The sequence below is a fragment of the Eschrichtius robustus genome, chromosome 2 (genome assembly GCF_028021215.1).
Source record: "Eschrichtius robustus isolate mEscRob2 chromosome 2, mEscRob2.pri, whole genome shotgun sequence".
Lineage (NCBI taxonomy): Eukaryota > Metazoa > Chordata > Mammalia > Artiodactyla > Eschrichtiidae > Eschrichtius > Eschrichtius robustus.
In genome coordinates this window covers 32,402,267-32,418,129 of record NC_090825.1, presented here as the reverse complement: position 1 = coordinate 32,418,129, position 15,863 = coordinate 32,402,267, and the positions used below count along the sequence as shown (strand labels likewise).

Below are 15,863 nucleotides of genomic sequence, written 5' to 3'. Positions count from 1 at the left end.
TTTTCCAGAAAGTTGGCCTAAAAAAGATGAGAGAATTTTGGCGGTAGCTAAAAGCAGGAGATGAGACTTGTTTTTATTTTGGAAGACAGAGAAACAGAAATATGTTTATAGCAATTCCTTTGAGTGTCATTGTGAAGGGTGGGAGGGAGGTGGGATAGCTTGAAGGAAATGCAAAGTTCAGGAAGAGTATTCTATTTGTTCATTCCTTTGTTTATGTTTAATGTCAAAGACTTGAACACATTGTATCACAAATGGAAAGGAGCTGGTTGTAAGGGAGAGGTTTAAGTGGAGGAGAATCTCGGTTATCAAGAGCTCAAAGAGATGCTGGGATCTAGAGCTTTAAGGGAGGGATTGGCCTTACCATCCCTCTGAAATAAGAGGCTACACTATAAAAAGGATAGGTGCCAGTTCGGGAAAGTGGGGCAGGAAGTTGATAAGATTCTTGTTCCATGGCTTCTGTTTTTGGATTTCTTTCTGTCACTGAATAAGATAGTAATCCAAGGTGGTGCTGCAACCAGAAGAGATCCAAATGGTGAACCAAGAGAGATAGAACAGTTCAAAGCCAGAAAAGCACAGCGGGGGGTGGGAGGGAAGGTTAGAAGTGCCAAAAAATATACATTGAAATTCAGAAAGATGGGGAGTAAGTCCAGACACAGAGTGTGAAGCGGGAAGTTCAGCACATACAGAAAGTAGGGACAGGAGAGCTTGATTTATGAGGCGCTTACCACAGGAACGGCTGGGTGCGCTGGCTTAAATTTGCAAGAAAACCCAGCAACTTGAGGCTTTGCCAGACTCTCTGGGGGGTACAAAGCGAAACAAGGCTTCTAGCTTCAATGAATCTGTACACTAGTTGGAAACATAATACTAATCAGTAGTCTTATATTTAGCCGGATGACTTGCTAGTTTTCTTCATCACCATCATTATTATTGTTGTTGTTGTTAGGGTGAAGGTTAAATTACAATGCAGTACAAGAATTAAACAAAAAGTTGAGTTGAAAGTACAAAACAGCATGTGATCAAGTGTCAAATGCGAGATGGAATAAAAGGATAAGTACTGTGGTTCAGAAGGGGGAAAGGAGTAAATAAAATTAAACGGGTTTGTGAAGACTTTTTAGAAAGAAGCACACATGATGGTCATTATAAACTGATGTGTTTTATTGTCTTAGTTATGACTCGGAGCCCGTGAAAAGCTGTGGCACACCATTGCCCACAGACTGCAGGATGAGTTCCTGGAGCAGCTGGTCCAAATGTGACCCTTGCCTCAAACAAATGGTAAGCATTTTTTGCCATTCCCCACTGATGTCCCCAAGTGGAAACTGTACTGCCAGTGTCTCCAGGAAAATGCCTATGAGGCAGGGAGGCCCCCAGCTGAGTTCCAAACCTGGAAGGAAAGGGAAATCCCTAAATGGATGAGGCTAACTAACCTTTCTGGGAAACCTGGGGGTTGCACAGTGACTAAATGAGTATCGGGAGGAACCATATTCTATAGACGAGCCCGCCAACCCCACCATGTGAGTTGTTCCTTCAAGTGACATCGGGCTTCCATCTTAAAACCTTTGACTCAGCAGGGTTTGGAGGGCTGCAGTGGTGTGGATGCAGTTTTAGATCAGAATCCCTCTTTGGCCTTAGAAACGCTAACATTTCCAGCTGTTCCTGGGCAGTTCCGCTCAAGGAGCATTGAGCTCTTTGGACAATTTAACGGGCAAAAGTGCGTGGACGCCGTAGGAGATAGACGTCAGTGCGTGCCCACGGAGACCTGCGAAGACCCTGAGGATGACTGTAAAAATGACTTTCGATGCCATACAGGTAATTCTCCCGTTGCCTAGTGTGGGTATCGATGTGCCCTCATGAGCGAAAAGAAAAGAAATGTGCTTCCAGACGCTCATGCTTCCAAGCGTGAAAGGGGCTGAAAAAAGGGCCATCTATATAGTCTATACAAATAATTCAAATATAGGTGTGGTCCCTCCCCTCTATCATTAAAGTATGTTTGATAACTTAAGAAAAGAAGAGAGAATTTGGCCTGAGAGACACAGTGTCTTTCTGTCTTTTCTGATTTTGATTGCAGGCATGTGCATAAAGAGGCGACTTCTGTGTAATGGTGACAATGACTGTGGAGACTTTTCAGATGAAGATGACTGTGAAAATGATCCTCGTCCTCCCTGCCGCAACAAAGTGGTGGAAGAGTCGGAGCTGGCACGGACAGCAGGCTACGGGTCTGTACCCCACGTGGTAGAGGGTTTGAGCTGGTACAAAGAGTAGCCTATGAGTCTGTATTCTGTTTGAATTACATTTGAGCTTGAAAGAAAGTAAATGCTGAATCAGTATCTCAAAATAATTTGGACAAACTGCCTGGTCTCAGTAGGCATCTGTAGAATAGACTAGACCATCAGGATGATAGGTGATTACTTCCGAGTCCAGTAAGAGATGAGAAACCTTGTTTATCAACCTCTGGAAGACCATAGCAATATTGAAATGACATGTTAACATTTGAAATTGAACTGCCAGTCGTAGGTCTGGCAATTCAATTCAAATATTTGAATAACCAGGAAGCCTGTCTTCTGTTGGAATTTCTCTTGGATATATACCTGGGTATAAATTCTCTCTCAGGAGGTGTCAGCGTTCTGGAGTTTACCCAAGAGGAAAAGGACAGAGGAAGCAGTTCTGATGCCAGATGGGGCTGGTGTTGAGACTCTGGTTCTCATCAAAGAACTGAAGTTTCACTTGTTTCCCATACAAACTATAGGCATTCCAGCAGGGTCAGCTCGGATGAGACGTCTTAGACAGTTTAGAACTTAGAGTTACACAGAATAGAGACCATTTGCAGAGATCTGTGCTCTCAGAGTTGGAAAATAACATAGGCCTGAGGTTCTGTACTGTTCTATTTCATTTAGTTAGAGAACATTCCAGGGATGTCCACAGCAAAGTTTCCATTAGTTGTTCTGATCTGTTTTCAGTAAAGGTACTTTGGGTGGATTTGTTGGCAAATTGTCCCCAACAGAGACACAGGTGTTCCCCCATCCAGTGGTATATTGCCAGCGATGGCACATGGCTGTGTTTCATGGGCTGTAATGCAATGTGTCTCTTCATCCTCATAACCCCAGTGCCTTGTTCATAACAGACACTCAATACTGGTGGGTTGATAAATAGGTGAGTTAATTAATTAATTAATTAAAATAAATGCTTCTAAAATACTGTCAATTGCATCAGGTAAGACTGAGACTGGGTCCCTGGAAAGAAATTCAGGCTCAGGACTGGAGTCCTGGGAATGGGAATGAGGAGAGGAAAGAAGATGGGGTTGATGGTAAGATCAAGGCCTGATAAAGGGACTAAGGCAGTGGTTCTCAACCAGAGAGGATTTTCCTCTTGGGGGACATCTGGTCATGTCTAGAAGTTGTCAGCGGCCACAACTCTGGGACATGGAAGTTGGGAGCTTTCCGGGGGGGTGAGGGAAAACTACTGACATCCAGTGGGCAGAGACCCTGGATGATACTACAGTGCACAGGACAGCAACATGTCAGGAATGCTGAGGTTGAGAAGAACCCTACACTGAGGAACTGGGCAGTTCCTAAGACAGGACCTGTGTATCAGGTTTGGGCAAAAACAGAGATGTCTTCTCTCTCTATGGCAGATGAAACATCCACTTGTTTAATCACCGTAGCAATAAAATTTCAGGATACCAAGAGTCAGACCCCAGATAAAACATTTCACATATCCTTTATCCCTTCATAAAATCTTATCCTAGCAGAGTCCAAATATAACCCACAGTGCCTTTGCCCAGAGCCTAAAAGTAGGAATCTCAAATCAGATGGGATGGTCTTGAGCCCTGCACTCAGCAGGGCCTCTTCACAGTTGGCAGAAATGGAATGGGGGTTGTCCGAAACTTTATAACCACAGCGTACTCCAATAAGTCCTGACTCTTCTTTCAGCTTTCCTCTGGGAGAGACTGTGAGTCTATGGTAAAAGCCCATTACCACTTTACTTGCTTTATTTGGGATCCAAGAAACGGTTTTCTCTCTAATCTAAACAAACAGATTTGAAGCAGGGCATTACCTGTGTTACGTATGTCTCCTTCTATGCAAATTTGCATCTGATTTTATAGGAAAAGGATACAGAAACCGTAGCCCTCTTGGCTGAAAAACAATCATTTGTAATCTATAGGTTTCCTTCGTTCGGGGAAAAGAAAATTTGTTCTATCACATTTGCCAGGGAGTTTCATAATGAGTCACACCCGAGAGTGGCCAGGACTCCTTAAATACCTGCCTTAGCACGGTCAGGGCTGGTGATGACGGACGTCACAGGGCTGAGCCTTCAGGACTAAGTGAGAAGGTGGGGACCCAGCTGCGTGGAAAGGTTGGCTGAGAGGTGGAAAGTGAGGTAGGTTCTGATAGAATCAGCCCACCAATGGTTTTGATTAAGTTCCCCATTACCATGAGCAGTCATCTATAGCTAACTTAGTCTTTATAACCTATTGTTCTCTGACAGCTTTCATGTGCATAATACTTTGAATTTTTCAAAATCTTTTTGCACATTCCCTCTCTTGGCTTTTCATAAAAATCCTGTGGAGCTGGTTAGGGGTGGTATTACAGTCACCTTATAGATCAGAACTGAGTGAAATAAATAAGGCTATTTGACACATTAGTTGCTAGCAGAACTAAAATCCAAGCTTCCCTGACTGATAGAAACTACGTTTTTTTTACCCTGCCACCTAACCCTCTCTTTCTCCCCACATGCCCATCAGCACCGATGTCATTCCCCCTACATCACTACAAAGCCCACAGGTCAACTCCCTGACTTCAAAGCAAAACTAACCTTAGAAGATGAAACTCCTTAAGTAGCTATTTATTACCCAAATATTTGACTTAAGAGCATAGAAGAGTAGTATAAATCAGTAATTAAGATTTAAGAAGAGGTTTCAAAATAACATGCTTTGTTATAGTTATGATATTCTTCAATACCATTGATATTACATATTTATTTACTATACATTTTCATTCCGCTTATATGGGGCTATGGGACTACACTGAAATAGAAGTAATAGCAGTAAACATCCTAATCACAGCAACATGCTTCTAAACTGTCCAGTCTGGAACACCTCAACAAGTTTTATCAGAAGTAATATACAGTCAGATTCTTTTACACATGAACGTCACAAGTACTCATAGTAATACATTTATACTTGTTTTCATTTGAAGGACTCTCATTTAAATTCTCATACCAGGAGAATTCACCTGTATCACACGTATTTCAGCCTCTTGTCTTGTAGGAATCTGAGATTCTCCACAGGTGTTCTGGGAAATCCCCAACCCATCTTGCATTCATTGAAAAAAATATAAATCCAAACCAGCTGTAAATGATGTGCTCTACACAAGGAATTACTTTTGTGTGTGATCTAAGCATAACACCACTTCTGCAGAGGGCGCCTGCTCTTCAGTTCACCTGATAAATTGGAACTGCCTACGGTTCTAGGTGAAGGTGTGAAAACAGGCATCTCTAAGTGCTGCCAAAGAACACAGGCTTTTTATTTCCCAGGCGATGACTTTCCATCCATGAGAAGTTTTCATGTGTCTTGGCAGAAAATAATATTGGCTCATTCTAGACTAGACTGGCTGTCTCTGTAGTAGTGGAACCAAGTCAGAAGTTCTGAAACATTTCTTCCTTAGTTGTACTTTAGACTGTGGATCAGTTTCACTGTAACTTTCCAGATGGATCTAGCCTACTGGGCAATTTGCTGTTCTGTGAAACAAAAACCTTCAAGCTGGGGTATGTATAGCATGGGGTACAAAATGACTTTCCAAGGGGGAGATAGGTGAGTTTTATGATAATAGTTTCCTCAAGTTAGTCAAGCCTTGCAAGTCAAGTGGTCTCCAGTTCTTTTTACCAACAGCATTGAATGATGTCCTAATCAACTGTCAGGTAATGGACTATAAAAATAACTTTTAATGACAGACTAGTATGTGTTCTTTTTTGGGGGGGGGTCATAAAACTCAGAAGATCAAAGAATTGAGTGACATTGCTGTGGCAAAATTCTTTCTATTCTTATCTACTTACTTATGTGAGTAAAATTTCTCAGCATTTACCTCTATAAAAAATGGAGAGTAGAAATAAAATTGGTACTCAGCCCTATCTTTTTCTAGCAATAAGTAATATTCATCCATGGGTACAGTAGCTAATCAATTAACTAAAAAGGAAGCCCCATTCATTTCATTGAGAGAGAACTAGCCAATAAAATTTTACTTAGGTTTATTAACTATTTTTAAATTTTAATATACTTAAATATACTACTAATAATGGTAATTCAAATCCAGAAGAATTTTTTGAATACTTAGACCTTATGGTCAAAGGATATTTAATGTTTTAAAATTTTCAATTAATACCTTTTTCATACAGAAAAGTGTGAAAAAGTGATGAATTAAAACTTCCAAGCATAAAACTACATTACATTAGGTTAAAATTCTGGATCTGAAATGGAATAGAAATATGTATTCAAGCATAAAAGGGGGATAAGGGCATATGGGATATCTCCCTATCGTCCACTCATCTTGCCATGAATCTAAAACTGCTCTAAGAAATAAGGTCTATTTTTAAAAGAAGAAAGAATCAAAAGGAATACCATAAAACATCCAACTGTTAAAGAAATATAAACATTGTAGTCACTTGATACCCATCATCACTATAGAATTTATATTCCATTGGATTTATTTTTAAAAGAGGCAAAATAATTCTATTTTAAAGCATAAATATTTACAGCTTGCTGAGAAGTTATATCCTTTGCAACTACTTAAACTTGAGGGAAAATTTTAGATGTCCAACTAAAACTGTTCAAGGAGGCATAGTTTATCAACAATTTTTATAGATTAGACAAGCAGAAAAATCTGAAGACTACTACCCAAAAACATGCCATATACATTTCCACCTGCAGAATTTTGCACCCTCGTTCCTCCTGCCCTTCAGGCCCCATCCTTCAAAACTCAAATCAAATCCTACTCCTTCTAAAACCCTTTTTATGACCCTGCCATGGGGACCTCTTCCTCTTGGGAACTTTGTACATCACTTACCTGTACTACTCATTTGGCACATGCATATTCGTCCTTGGACTATTGTTTGAAATTGGTAACTATATCCAACCCCTTACCTTGAATATAATTTTAATGAGATCAAGGACTGTATTAACTGTCTTAATATTACCCACTGTTTATTACAAACACTACACTACCCGTAGATATAGTACTCTTAAGAATTCATCACCATTATAAGCAAAGATTAATGTCCTTATTCACTGAACGCAAAGAGGTGCAAGGTCTCCGTTAATGAGATATATGGAAGACAAGTTCACTACAAAATAAAGAAAATGTACTTGAGGCCTTGTTTAAGAAACCAGCACAGATCATTTGTTTCCAGTATTCTATGTCTTTGTATTGAAGCCTTAGTAATATTTTTTAAACTATTTATTGCTCACATGTCTGTAGATGCAGGGATGGGTGAAAAATTGAAGCCAAAATTTTAGTCTCCCATCCAGGATAAGATATTTAAGAAAGTAAACTAGATATATAGTGTTTCTTTTTTCCTCTCTTTTTTATTCGAGTGACTAGGTCTAATTTTTGGCCCTTTATTAGAAATTAGGGGCATAGCATTTTTCATGAAAAGTATTTTGGGGGGAGCAAAAAAGTGAGGAGTTAATTCTAACTATACAGTCAGCCTTGAGAAAGGTATTCCTCAATCAGTTCCTTAACTTGCCTTTCATTCAAGTTGAGCTATAATGTTTATTTTCTGTGTAGATTCAAAGTTTATTAAGAATGTGCTGTTTATATAAAGATGTTTTTCAACTAACCAACTGGCAATAGGATACTCGTCCACTTATTTTTCTTGCATTAGCAATGGGTCTGCAGTAAGCCATCCACACCCTTTGACAAATTGCTCTTGAAACCAACAACCGGCTTTGTAATCCAGCTCATTGGAGTTAGGGATGTGGTCCAGAACAATGGAAGACTTCATGCTTTTGTGCCAAGCTAAGTTATAGATGTGAGGGGCGAACCTCCATTTGACCTCCCTGCCCTGGGGCCATTTATTCCAGATACAGTCTAGACAGCAATGACTATTTCGCCAATTAGTACTTCACAAAGAATGAACTGCTTCTTTTTCATACATTGGTTTTTGGCCTACAAATCAAAGTAAATACTTTTTAGGCTAAACAAGATTCCTATTTCTGAATTAAAGCTTGCCAAATAAAGATATTTTGCTGGGAGAAAAAAGTAGAACTTTTGAGAATGCCTTGCTGGATGATGACATTTTAATGTTCCTCTTGTAAGTATAATAGGAGTAAAATAAGCCTGGAGGGAACAAGGTTCTTGACAATCAATGAGACAGCTGGAGGGAAACGTTTAAGTTTAAAGAGAATGGAGAGAGAAAGAGCCCCAACGTTGATTCACAGATTAAAAATTACATGCATAACTTATACTGCCCCCCTGAGATGCTCTGTTCTCAAATAATTTAAAGCAGTGGTATTACACCATTGGCTTTTAGTTCACCAAGGGAGGCTAGCTAAGGGTTACATCAGTGGAGTTCCACTCTTGAAGCCAGATGGACCCTTGCTTCCTACTTACTGCATTTCTTTCACTGTGCTCAACGGTGCCCTAGTTGCCTAGAAGAGTTTATAAGACCTTCTTAATATGTACTTCCCGCCCAGGACACAGAGCAGAGGTGACCAGGCTCTTGTTTCTATTCCTGATTATATCCCATCATCACATGGGTGGTGGGGACATGAGCTGAAGCTCTCTTCCCCCAGTGACCGAGGGCTGCCTTGCATTAGCTCCTGGTGTCTCCACGCCTGATGTTACTCTGTTCACTCTCAGGATCAATGTCCTAGGGATGGATCCCCTCAGCACCCCTTTCAACAACGAGTACTACAATGGACTCTGTGATCGAGTTTGGGATGGCAACACCTTGACGTACTACCGCAGACCCTGGAACGTGGCTTCCCTGGTCTATGAAGTAAGTATCCTCAGAAGAAAACACATTGTTCAGCTTTAGCTGAAAAATTGTTTCCATAAGTTTCCTACTAAATAATACGAAAAATTCAGTAGAATGAAAATTTAATGTGAACGTAAGATTGACTTAAAGAAGAGGAGATGTAGCTTGGGTCTCTTTAGAAAATATGCAATCGTCTACAATCTTCAGTAACATGCACCCAGTGACAGAGTTTTGGCAAATACTTAAACTCTGTAAAAAGAATCATCTAAGGTTCTGATGAAACTAAAAATTAAATTAGTGCTGATTTAAGGACTGTGTACACTGCTTCCATGCTGTCGAGGCTCGGTTTTCGCTAACCTACCAATGAACTACCATCTTTACATTTGTTTTCCTTCACTAGTCCCCCTTGTAAAACCTGCTTGACTAATGTGAGTGGCTGTAGTCACTCACCTCAAACCCCTCCAGTTCTAGTGAAACTATTTCTTAAAGTGATTTTTACTCTACAAAATGCTACCTCAAACCTACCACCTTTCTACAAGTCACCTAAATTTTCTAGAGCCATCCACAAACTCTACCCCCTCATTCAAAGGATTAATATTTATCACCTTTAGAGATATTTTGGGGGCTCTAAACAAGATATAATAAAGAATAATAATTAGCTTATTCTGAACCAGTAGCTACAATAATCTGTTTCTTTAATTGGTCCCATTGGTGACCCATAAAATTCACTTTATTCAGTCATTACAATGTCCTTCATTATCATTGTCACTGCCACCAGTTTGAAAAACATATATATTTTCAATAATTGTAGTTAATATTCCTTTTATTTCTAACAATGTTGTAAATCAAACCCTACCCACTGCAGCCTGAAGTGATCATGCTCTCCCATGAATGCTAAAGATTTAATGTCCCTACTTATTTGCCTGGCATCTTTTTTCACATGTGACCACATTGTCATATTTTTGGTGCCTATAAGTCCAGAATAAAATCAGTTTCTCACAAATCGCAGGGAACATTTTGGATTATTGATCTTTCCCATCATGCCAGGTTAACCTCCTTTAAGTACATGTTTCTAGGGGAAGATTATCATCTTTCTAAGAAGAATTATACATGTTCTACTTTCTTCGAAAGAGTATGCCAAAGATAAGGGAACCTCTGTCATTGCTGATGCAAGAAGTGTTATCGTTGTGTTGTTTTATTTTTTTAGTTCTCAGGTCTGTGCTGTAAGGTCTTCCTGTCCTTGTCACTGTCACCAGCCTCCTAGCTTCTCTGTAGGGTTAGTAACTGGTGTGAGCCAAGAAGTGAAGTCTGGGGGCTTGCCTGGGACTGATCTTGAAGCTACATTTGGAGAGTAAGCATGCTGTTTTCCCTTATCTACAACCCTGGAAACAGATGTACTTCCACATTCAGAAGGGTCTGGATCTTACAAAGGTGATGTGGTGCTTACCCTGTATATTACTTACACCCCAGGTGGAGTTGGGAGAACACATTAATATATCTATGGCAAAATTAACCAATGTTCACACAAAGTGGAAGAAATGAAGACAATAACTTTTTATCAGTTCAGATCAGATTCAGGCCTTCAAATGAGTTTTGGCATCAAGCTTAGAAAAAAACCAACAGGGATTATGGACCTGAGTATTAATTTGGTGCCACCTGAGAAAGAGTGCTGATGGAGTTGGCTGGGGGCTTGTTAAAGTCCCCAGATCACACCCTTGGTGCTAGTAATGCTGATTTTCCCCTTATTCTAATCTGTTATGGTCTTGGAAAATGAATAGGTGAACATAAAAGAATGTGCGTGAGCTTATTGAGTGGAAATCTCAATTTTGACTTCTTAGAGAGGGCTACTTTCTGCACTTTTTAATATTCAATGACATATTTTACCTACTTTTTCGTGTATGTTATTATTATAGTGCCTGAAGGCAAAGAATCCATATTTTTCTTCCTTATAGCTGTTACCAATACTCAACTCAATATATGTATAGGGTAGGTGCTCAACAACATTTTACTGGATGAATTAATTTTTTAAATCCTGTTTTAGTTACTTATTGGCAATCATTTACTGTCTTTCATTTTTTGAAAGAATTCTACGGACCTATCATTCCATGGGGAATATCCCTTGATAATGACACCTTACTCTGATACATTCACACTCCCTCAGTGCCTCTTGTTTCAAATGCGGCTCTGGCTCTAGAACACACTGCATAGGTTAGAATCCCAACTCTGCCCCAAACAGCAGTGAGATCTGGGCAAATTATTTATCCTCATCATGCCTCAGTTTCCTCATCTGTAAAACAGAAATAATAATGCCTACCTTGTAAAGATAAATGAGTCTATGTATGTGAAACATTCAGAAAGTTATTGGCACTAGCAAACACTCAATAAATATTTGCTATTCTTCACAGGGAACTCTCCTTAATGCTCTGTGGTGACCTAAATGGGAAGGAAATCCAAAAAAGAGGGGATATATGTATACATATAGCTGACTCACTTTGCTGCGCAGCAGAAACCAGCACAACATTGTAAAGCAACTGTACTCCAATAAATAAAATATTTTCTATTCCTTTTTAGAATATAAGAACACTTAGCTATGGTAAAAGACTTAGCTATGGTTAAATGCATAATTAGTGGTTACATTCTAGGTGAAGGTTTACTGGCTGCTTTGTAAGTACTTTGTAAGTAATGATCAAGAACAACTGAAGCTTGCAATTATGGGGGGGAAAAGTGATGATTACATCTAGGAATTAGTTCCTTTTCACTTGTTTTTCTTTAGTCTTCTCTGCTTTTGTTGTTGAAAGTAACAACTTGTAAATCAGGTTTCAGGTTTTCATTATAATTCTCTTTAGATCTGGATCTCCATGAGAATGTAAGATTTTGTAGGTCAACAAAGGTTTGTAAAATGCACCTGGATTATAATCATCCTTTCCACCCCAAATCCTAACAAAATCCTGAATAACTTTTATATCACGTGGGTTGCCAATAATTTCTTGCTATCTCTTAACTTCCTATATCTGTCCCACTCGAGTCACTCACATCTCCAGACACATCCTTAACCTTGTGTTCACCAGAACTATGCTGCCTCTGAAATCTGAAACATGTAACCCTTTGCCTCATCAGAACTATCCAGTGTCTCAGCTCTTATCCTCGTTTATGACCACTAACATACCTTTGGACCCCATCTAGACCCAGTTCAGGTGCATCTATTTTTCTTCTAATCTATCTTGCTCCTCTTATGTTCAGTTCTTTCCTCTAATCAATCCACATCCATTTTTGACCACCAGATAATATTATCAATGTCCTGCTTTCTATTCCTTATATAATCTAGAAAAACTCCTACTTTGGATGAACCCTATTACTTTTCTGCCTAAACTCATCCTGCTGGGCACTGTAGAGAAAATCATACTAATAATACAGGAACGGGTAGCTTTATAACCTCCACACAGCTCAGTAGGTCCACACGCCTCCCCGTAGTCTGTGCTCCTCCCCACCCTCCGCGGGGGCAGTTTAAAACTTTCAGCAACCTCCTCAAGTTCTTTACCTCACCATTCTGAGCACACTAGATGGCAGGAGCTCCAACTGGACAGAGAATACCCAAGCCACAGGCAAGAATTTTCTTATTTTCTTTCAAAGTTGTACATTCTTATTTTTTTTCAAAGTTGTACTTGTGTACAAACTTATTTGACACAAAGTCTATTCTTACATCCTTCTGATCTGTCTCAGTAGCAAATGTATCTTTCTACCCCATACTCTGGATCTCATGCCAAGTACCTTGCTTGTTATTCTAAGCCTTAGGTCTACCTCTTTCTCTCTCATTTTCCACCCTGCCCTTAATATATAAATATCTTCAAGGTTCTCATTTAAAAACAAAAAACAAAAACACGAAAAGGACACCCTCATCTCTGCATACTCTTCTCATCTACACTTGCTCTCTCCATTTTTGTACTTCCCATGAATTCCCCAGCTGTATTAGTTTTCTAGGGCTGCCATAACAAAGTACCACAGGCTGGTTGGTTTAAACAACAGAAACTGATTTTTTTCACAACTCTGAAGGCTGGAAGTCTGAGATCAAGATGGTGGCAGGGTTGGTTTCCTCTAAGGCCTCTATCCTTGATTGTAGGTGGCTATCTCCCTTATCTCCACGTGGTCTTCCCTCCATGCCAGTCTGATCCTAATCTCTCCTTCTTATAAGGACACCAGTCACACTGGATTAGAGCTCACTCTAATGACCTCATTTTAACTCAATCACCTTTTTACAGATTCTATCTCTAAATGCCATCACATTTTGAGGTAATTGGGCTTAGGAACTTCAACACATGGATTTGGGGGGAACACAGTTCAGCCCGTAATACCAAACCTCTGTTATCTTGTTACTCAAACTGTTTTCGTCAAAGTCGGTCTTAAGTTTCTTTTGAGCTCCCTTTACTGAGGACAGCCCTTAAATATTTCTGTTACCAGAGTTCCTACCTTGTTTCACTAATCTCTCTCTACATAGCCTCCTCGGGTGATTTCATCCCCTCCTGTGGCTTCAATTTTCACTTTCATCCTGATGACTTACAAATACTGCATTTCCAACCCAGGTCTCTCTCTGAACTGGATACCTGTGTAGTTTGTTGTCTGCAGACATCACACAGTTCACATATCCAAAGCTTATATCCCATCTTATTCCCAATTCTCTGTTCTTTGCTCTTGAATTCTCCACTTGGTAAATGAAACAATATCTTCCTAATCATCAAACTCAAAATATGGAAATCTTCCTAAAGATCTCCTCTACAGGTACATCTCCCTCAAAGCCCACAACATCCAATCAATCTCCAAGTTTCATTATTTTGTAAAGACTCTTAAATCTGTCTCTTTTTCACCACTCCCACTGCCATGGCCACTGCCTTAGGCTCCCATCATTTTCCATCTGGGCTACTATGTTTGTCCTCCTATCAGTTTGAGACCTCTGGTTTTGCTCAGTTTCAATTCATTCCACACACTTCAGTATGAAGATAAATGATAAATCTGATCTTATCACTCTGTTGCTTAAATTTGGTGATGTCTTCCTACAGCCTGCAGGATAATAATCAATACCCTTGGCAGGGGGAAAAAGGTCATTCCTGATCTGGCTTTTGATTGCCACGTTACCCTCAGCTTTCTCCCCTGAATCCTCCATTACATGCCTTTCCTGCAAATTAATGCAATAGCCTTTGCTTTCCTTTCTGTTCTGGTCTTTATTTTGCTGTATCATATATACCCTTAGTTGAATTTCTAGTCATTTTATTTACCATGGAATCCTGAGAAACTAACATCATAAAGCAGGCTAAATAAATGATTGCTGAATTAATAAGTAAATGCATGCAGTATATTGACACTCTTCTTTCAAAAAGCAAATGCTTTTTTTCTTTTGTAATGAAGGGAAGAACCCATATTCAAGAAAACATATAATTGGAATCGCCATTAAAGTTGACAGCAACTGAAAACAGAGGCTTAATAAACATTTCAACCACTCTTTCTACTGTCAGCTTGAGCCCATTTAGAAAACCTGGCGGTGTACAGATAAAATTTATTATATACACAGTGATTTATTTATTACATATTGCTGTTCCCAAGGAATAAATAATACTGTGCCTGTAGAAACTGCTATCTTGAAAGGAACTACAGCCTACACTGAACTTATATGAGTTCAAATTTGGAGTCATAGGCAGGGGTCAATTATGAAGGTGCTCATATGCCATACTAAGTAACTTGGGCATAATCCTGAGCATGGTAATGGAGCCATTGAGGAGAGCAACGTGGTCATAGTTTCATTTTAAACCTTTGTGTTTTGTGGAGATGAATTTTAAGGAGACAATACCAGAGATAATAACAGAAGGAGGCTATTTTATGGTCCAAGAAGGAGATGATGAAAAATCGAACTGTGTCTATAATAGTAGAGGCTGAGAGGAAGAGATGAAATCCAGCTCAGTTTTGAGAACTAAGAGTTCAGTACAGAATTGGAGATAGTGGAGCATATGGTCAAGTGCCCAGTTCTGAATTAAATTCCCTGGATTTGAATTCTGATAAGTTCCTTCACTTACCATCCATGTGACTCCAGGCAACTTATTTATCTTTCCTGAATCTCAGTTTCTTATCATAAAGTGGTATAATAACAGTACATACTTCGTAGGAGTTTGGAAAGGTTAAATGCGTTAGTAAGTGCAAAGTGCTTAGAAGAATGTCTAACACAAAATAAACTCACAATAGATGAAAAATATGGAGACCCCCAGTGGATGATAGGCCATCAAAGAAGACCTGAGAAGTGTGTGTGTGTGTGTGTGTGTGTGTGTGTGTGTGTGTTGGAAGGGGGAGTGGGGGATCTACCAAAAGAAGAGTTAAATCCAAGAAGAAGATAATGATTGACATCTGGATGGAGTTATCTTGCCAAGAGTAGATTATATGAATGTGAGGATGGAGCCTGAATTGGAGGCAGAGATTTAAGTACCATCAGCATAGAGAGGATCATTGAAGTCTTGATAGTGCTTGAGATCATCCAGGAGGTGCACAATGAGAGAGAAAAGAACATAGAGAATGGAGTCCTAGAACCCACCAATATTGAAGATCTAGGCAGAGAAGATGATCTCTTGAAGATAGTTGTATTCATTATCTATTGCTAAATTTCAAATTACCCCAAAATTTAACGGCTAAAAGTTTAGGAATGTAGGTGTGGCTTGGCTAGGTACTTTAGCTGAGGATGACTCACAAGGTTGCAGGCAATCTGCTCTTTCCTGGTTCCTTCTCTCAATTAGTGAGAGATGGCTTTAATAATAATAGTAAATAGTATATGGTTTTATCCTTTATTTGCACATACAAAATCTTAGTGGCATCTTTAACAGTTTTCTCTTTACCTTTTATTCCCGCTTGCTCTCCAAGCCTCC

General features: G+C 39.5%; 1 protein-coding gene across 1 annotated transcript in view; it reads left to right on the top strand.

The window, feature by feature from the left end:
• Window positions 1–15,863, top strand: part of C9 (complement C9) — a 54,343-nt gene that overhangs the window by 12,585 nt on the left and 25,895 nt on the right. The window contains exons 2-5 of the mRNA XM_068535270.1: window positions 1,167–1,272; window positions 1,662–1,806; window positions 2,066–2,213; window positions 8,850–8,988. Coding sequence (XP_068391371.1) covers window positions 1,167–1,272; window positions 1,662–1,806; window positions 2,066–2,213; window positions 8,850–8,988 — 538 coding nt within the window. The remainder of the gene's footprint in view (window positions 1–1,166; window positions 1,273–1,661; window positions 1,807–2,065; window positions 2,214–8,849; window positions 8,989–15,863) is intronic.